Here is a 6585-nt window from a genome sequence, read left to right as displayed (position 1 = left end):
GGGAAAATCTTGAATTGGTATAGCACATACCGTTCCATCTCGTCTGGGCAAAAGAAAAATGCACGTTACTTCAAGTTTGACATCGTCGATGCCGAGTGCATCGACACGATTACGGTTGTCGTTGTGGATCCCTTCATTGAGACCTACACCCGGGAGCTCAAGATCGACTTCTTCGTCAGGCTTGACTGTCCTCTTGTGAGGGCTAAAAACCATAACGATGCTGGGTCAGCTTTGTTCTCCTTGCATGTCGATGCGTCGACAACCATTAGACCTTGCAACGCATTCCCTGTTACTTTAGCTTTCTATCCTGAGTCCAAGATAAGAACATTTCTTGCTGACGCTGCAATTTTCGAGGCTACTAGCCCACGTCTGCCCTTAGCGACACTGGCATTTGTTGTCTTGCAAAGTCGTAATTTCCATCAAAGAATTGGTGCTACATTTGGGGATTTGGTTGTTGTTGATGGTTCGACCCCAGACGACAAAGCAGTTGTACGTATCACAAGCATTGGCTCCAGCGTTTCTTTCTTTTGAAATTGACAAACCTTTTGCCATATGTAGGTCAGCTTTGTCAACTCTCGAAAGCAAAACACGATCGGGTCATGGCCTAGATGGCTAGGGAGCACATTGTTATGTTTGTGGCTAGGAATATTGGCCTCTTCGTGGGCAAGGTGCGCACATTGTCTGTTTTGGATGTCACAACTTTGACCCCCGTGTGAGGATCACGTTTGAAGGAAGAATTGACCATAGCATTTCATAGATAGTGTGAGACTCTCGGCTACAATAGAGAGGTGACTTTCCATGGTTTGCACTCAACCGGATGAAGACATCTTTTGTGGTCTTTACACGCTTGTTTTTTTTGTAGGTTGTGGGGACTTTGCGCTTTGTGAACTTCAATAGGGCTCTCTTGCATTCCCAGTGCTCAGTCTATGACTCGCCGAAGGTGAAGAAGGTCGAAGGCCGACTGTGTTGTTCTCTTTGCGATAAAGATCACGTCATCAACACGACGCTCAGACTGGAGGCACACATTCGAAGCAGCATTGACAGACGTGTTGTGGCAGTTCAAGTGTCAGAATCTATGGTGGATCGTCTTTTGAGCTTGCCAAGGAGCTTCAAGGAGCTGTACATGGAGAGAATTCCAGAGGCGAGGGATATTTTATCGACATCTGCTGCCGAGGGTGTGTTCAAAATTGGCACAAATGGCTCTATGATATCTTTCACTCCTCTGTTGGAAACCTAGATGCTTTGAGAGCATGTATTTGAATAGCTTTTGTCCTTTCACCACGAATAACTATTCTTCCTTACCTAGATCCCTCTACAATCGATGAACTAAATTTTGGCTTGTCCATTGTATATCCCGTTTGAAAAGAAAGTCCATGGTGTCTCTCCATAGCTCGCTTTCTACTCTTCCTTCCTCTCTATCTTTTCAACCTTCCAAAGCACAGACTCTCTCTCTCTCTCTCTCTCTCTCTCTCTCTCTCTCTCTCTCTCTCTCTCTAGCACACGTATACAAACAAACACACAAGCTGACTTAATGTTTACAATCTTTGCGTGTCTTTCCAATGACTCTCTTGGCCGAACAAGACATCGATACCGCTTTTGCGGTGCGGTTTCCGAACAATTCAGACATCTTCCTCGTGCTACACCATCTCCAAAACTCAACAGGTGCACCGCATGACCTTAGATCAAATTTGCTTGACAACTTGTTCGAGAGCTTCTTGCGTGATAGACATGCTGTCCCGGGTGCATGCCTCTTCTTCCATGATGATGAGCCCACTAGCACAATGACAGCCACAAAATTATCGTCTTTGTATTCAACATCCACCAGCTCACTTGTCCTTAGCCTCGACATATTAACGGTCTTCGCTCACTCTGTGACTTGTAGGTTAAAAGTGTATTTGAAAATAGATGACAGCGTGAGAACAATCATCTTGGGGATGCCATCGAAACCATTTCTTGCAAAGGGCATTCTGCTCTCCGAAACAACCAACGGCATCACATACCTTCCCACCTTCACAACGTCCTCAAACCGTACACGTGTTCGATGGGAAGAAGATGAGGTGGCCACTTTGCATCAACTATCCTTGTTGCATGAGGCTTTGCCAGATATTGAGGTCGTCCGCATGTTCCAAGCCAAACACCCACACACATTGCACACAACCCAGGCCGTGAAATGCAAGCTTTCACGCCTGAAGAACGAGAAGGGCCTGGTCACCGGTGCTCAGATACGACGCACCCACTCCAGGTTGAGCAAGGCGATTAAGAGATACAACATAAGCATCAAAGACAAGCCCATTACACCCTGCGAAAAATGTGGACGCTTGCTATTCCGCCACCAGATAACACACCAGCTTCTGCCTTCAGTTGCGGAATCCACTTCAACGAAGCGAAGCTGCTATGCGGATGTGTACATCTGCAACTAGTGCAAGAAACACTTGGCAAGCGATAGCAACTGCCTATGGAGCTTGCAAGAGACAGGGTTCAATCCAGCGCTTCCCTTCGTGTCAGATCTAAACCCCATAGAGGCACGCTTGGTCTCCATTCGTATTCCCTTCACCAAGATACGTGAGCTGAAGTACGATGGTTAGTATGGGCTTAGAGATAAGGTTGTCAATGTGCTTGCCAACTTGGAGAAGAGCCAGGCTGTGCTGCCTCGCTTCATTGAGGATGAGGCTTCTGTCCTTGTGGGCATCAAACGGAAGCTCGAGTACGATAGCTGTTACCTAAGCGCTGTTGTGCGACCCTTGCTCACAATGCGTGCAACCACTACGTTTCTGTCCACACCACTCTACACACGAGAAGGTGTCACCATCAACGACAGGTGGCTTGCACATCTTTCCAGTCTAAGTATGCCTCCTGCAAATACCCTTAACAACAATACGCACGATGTTGAGCTTGAGGATGATCAGACTGATGTCATGCTTCATGGGGTCACAAGTGCGGCAGATGTTGTCGACTACAGTGGAAAGATTCTTCATGTTGCGCCTTGTGAGGGCAATTCACCGTTGAGCATCTTCACGGACGAGTATTGCGAGGAGTTGAGCTTCCCGACTCTTTCTTCGGGTCCCCTAGAAGATATAGGGAGGCCACGAACAAAGATTATAAAACGATTGCAAAGTGGGAGCTCCTAAATGTCGATAGAAGATTCGCCCTGGACATCGAGAATTTATTTTTCAAGTCTATCAAAATCATGTCACAACAAGTTGCTTCCTCTTTTTGGGTGCGAAAGCGCAAGGGAAAGCTAGGAGGTGCAGTGCTAACTGCAAGGCAGGTTGTAGAGGACACAAACATAGAGAGGCTTCTCAACTCAAGATTAGGCTTTAGAGACTTCGAGGCACTGCGCACGTCCCCCGACTACAAGGAAAAGATGAAAAAAAATGTCTTCACAATGATCCGGCAACCTGGACCGCCTACATTTTTTGTCACGTTCTCCTCCGTAGAACGAAGATGGAAAGACCTTCTTGCCGCACTTGAGAAGTTATTCCCACTGAGCCAAGAGCCTGATGAGAGTCTAAGCTCATATCAACGTCGCCTCATTCGTGCCGATCCCATTACAACTGCTCGTTTCTACGTAAACAGGTTCAACGCAATGAAACGGTTGTTGCGCACTGATTCCTCCATATGCGGCAAAATACGGGACTTCTTTTTCATCACGGAGTTCCAAAGTCGCGGTAGCCAACATGATCATGGTTTACTGTGGCTAGAAAATGCTCCATCACTCACAACACACTCAGATCAAGATATTGTATTATTTCTAGATACCCACATTAGCACAGATAGATCCATCTTGCCCAATGACCTTTCTGAAGCTTACAAGCACAAGCATCATAAGACTTGCCAAAAGAAGAGCAAAAGTTGCCGTTTTGGATTTCCACGTTTTCCCATGCCATTCACAACTATTATCCGACAAGGAATACTTGAGGCAAACATAGCTAGACAAGGCAAGCTTTATTTGCAACAAATCGAAAAACAACTCAGCCAAATTGATTTACAAAATTCCCCTACGTTTGAAGAATGGCTAGAACAAGTACAACTCTCCATGGAACAGTACTTGCCTGCATTGCAAGCAACTATCTCAACACCCACCATTTTTCTCAAGCGCAAACCAAGCGATATATTCACAAACAACTTCAACAAATCAATAGCTTCACTTTGGAATGCAAATACAGATATACAGTTTGTGCTAAATGCACATGGAGCTGCGAGCTATTGCACCTCATACATGACAAAAATGGACAATACATTAATAGGAGCAATCAAGTCACAAGTTGATCACTGTGTCGCAAAGAATGCAACAACGCTGGAGAGACTACGAAAAGTTGGTAGCACAATCCTTAAGACACAGCAAATTAGTTCACAGCAAGCTGCTGACATATGTCTCTCGCTCCCATTGCATAGCTCCTCTAGAGAATTCATATACATAAATACTAACCCACCTGAAGAGCGTGCCCTCATTCTCAAAAAGAAGAACGCCCTACAAAAAATGCACCTCGACACAACAGAAATCTTCTCTGCCTCCATCATTGAAAAATATGCCTCTAGACCACACTCGTTCTTTGCCATGTGCTTGGCCTTGTTTGCTTCCACAACCAAAAACCCCTCCAGGCCTGACAAGTTGCTACAGAGGGCACGCATCGTGCGGTACGTCAGATACAATAAAGCCAAAGACCCTGACAACCACTACAGAGAACAATGCCTTCTCTTCTTGCCGTGGTCAAGACATGAGAATGAGCACCTACCCGAAGGTTCATCTTGGATCGATGTCTACACTTCGAACATTGAGACAGTAAAAAACAATGAATCACAGTTCGTTGTCGAACCAGCTCCACTTGATAGACTCGCAACAGCTATCACAACCTCACGTAGCACAAGGAGTGTAAGTTCCTTGAACGATTCCAACAATCCCAGCGTGATGATCAACACCCCATCGAACCAACCGACAAAGAAACCATTTGCTTTGCATTTTTCCAAAAATATTGGCATGACCAATGAGGATTTTCACACATCAATAAAGAAACTAAACCCACAACAGCGACTCATCCTCGATGATGTCATGCTTAAAAAATGCATAGCGCCATATGAAAATATACATCTCTTCCTCACGGGTGGAGCAGGCACTAGGAAAACATTCACGCTACTCTTGCTTGTTGAAGCCCTCATTCGTTTCTACACGCATAAGTCGGGCCACAATCCTGACTTTCCTAAGGCACTCCTGATGGCATATACAGGCAAGGCAACATTCAACATTGGTGGTACAACTATACACTCAGCTTTACATTTGCCTTTGATAACTACAACACACACAAGCCTCAGAGCAGAAAAGCTAGATGCATTGTCCTTACTTTATCAAGATTTGGAGCTTGTAGTGTTTGATGAAGTCTCCTTGATAGGATCAAGTGTCTTCTCATTGGCCGACTCACGTCTTCGTGCCATCAAGAGAAAACACGACCAACCTTTTGGTGGCCTAGATGTCATACTTTGTGGCGACCTCTGCCAAGCTAGCCCAGTCAAAGACTCTTGGATATTCACAACCAAGCAACCTCTTCTCGAGGTGGTTGCACCTTCGTACTGGCATGAATTCCTTAAGTGCTACGAATTAACGATGACAATGAGACAAACCGATGGACAATTTATAGAGCTGCTCAACCGAATGAGAACTGGCTCACACACCAACAACGACCTTGCTTACATTAACAACTCTTCCACAGAGAGCTGCCTGTTGACATAACCATATCACACCTATTCTACTCTAACAAGGCAAAGGATGAACACAACGAAAATGTCTTAGCAGAATTTCCCGGTGAGCCACACATATTCAAAGCAATTGACAAGCATGGCGCCTCTTGCGGCAAAACAATAGCAACTCCATTGGACGCCAGACAAACTGCAGGTCTCCAAGCAACATTGTGCCTGAAGCCGGGCCTAGTGGTCGAGCTATGCGCTGGAAATCTGGACATTCCCGACGGCCTCTTCAACGGTGCAGAAGGCGTCTACAAGCTCTACAATACATTCTCTGACACGACATGCCTCTGGATTCATTTCACCAACCCTAGCATAGGGCAAAAACAAAGGTACGACCACTGTCATCTTCACAAGCCACTCACATTGCCTAGTTGAACGCCAATTCTCCGCATCACACGTGAATTCCAAATTGGCAAGAACTACTTCAACACCCTCACACGCAAGCAATTCCCAGTTCAGCCTGCTGCAGCCCACACGATTCACCGCTCGCAAGGGCTTACACTCAACACACTAGCTTTCAACCCCAAAGCGATTAGGTCGCATGGCCTCGCATACACTACTCTTACACGAATTCGTGACACTGCAAATCTATATTTGGCAGAGAGCTTGCTGCCCTACAACATTCACACCAACGCATCAGTTCTCAAAGAGCTCCACAGGTTGAGAACAGAAGCAACTTATCTCCCCGTCCAAAAGCAACTAGATCTCCACCAAGATACACATTACATTGTCCAATCACTGAATGTCATCTCCCTTGCAAAGCATGCAAACGATATCATCCATGACAAAAGCCTAATGGCCTCCGATGTCCTCTGCCTACAAGAGACGCGACAACATGCGACAACC

General features: G+C 45.9%; 1 protein-coding gene and 1 pseudogene across 1 annotated transcript; both read left to right on the top strand.

The window, feature by feature from the left end:
* Positions 1 to 1559: 1559 nt before the first annotated feature.
* LOC147441592 (uncharacterized) lies at positions 1560 to 2585 on the top strand (annotated as a pseudogene).
* A 602-nt stretch (positions 2586 to 3187) lies between these two features.
* LOC147441591 (uncharacterized) lies at positions 3188 to 5725 on the top strand. Its single transcript, XM_086483454.1, has one exon. It carries the CDS (start codon positions 3188 to 3190, stop codon positions 5723 to 5725), a length of 2538 nt encoding a protein of 845 aa, XP_086339580.1.
* The last annotated feature ends 860 nt before the right edge of the window (positions 5726 to 6585 follow it).

The sequence above is a fragment of the Adiantum capillus-veneris genome, chromosome 15, assembly GCF_014529385.1.
Source record: "Adiantum capillus-veneris isolate H3 chromosome 15, ASM1452938v2, whole genome shotgun sequence".
In the NCBI taxonomy this organism is placed as follows: domain Eukaryota; kingdom Viridiplantae; phylum Streptophyta; class Polypodiopsida; order Polypodiales; family Pteridaceae; genus Adiantum; species Adiantum capillus-veneris.
The sequence above is the reverse complement of the archived record's forward strand: the minus strand, read 5'-3'. Positions and strand labels throughout refer to the sequence as shown.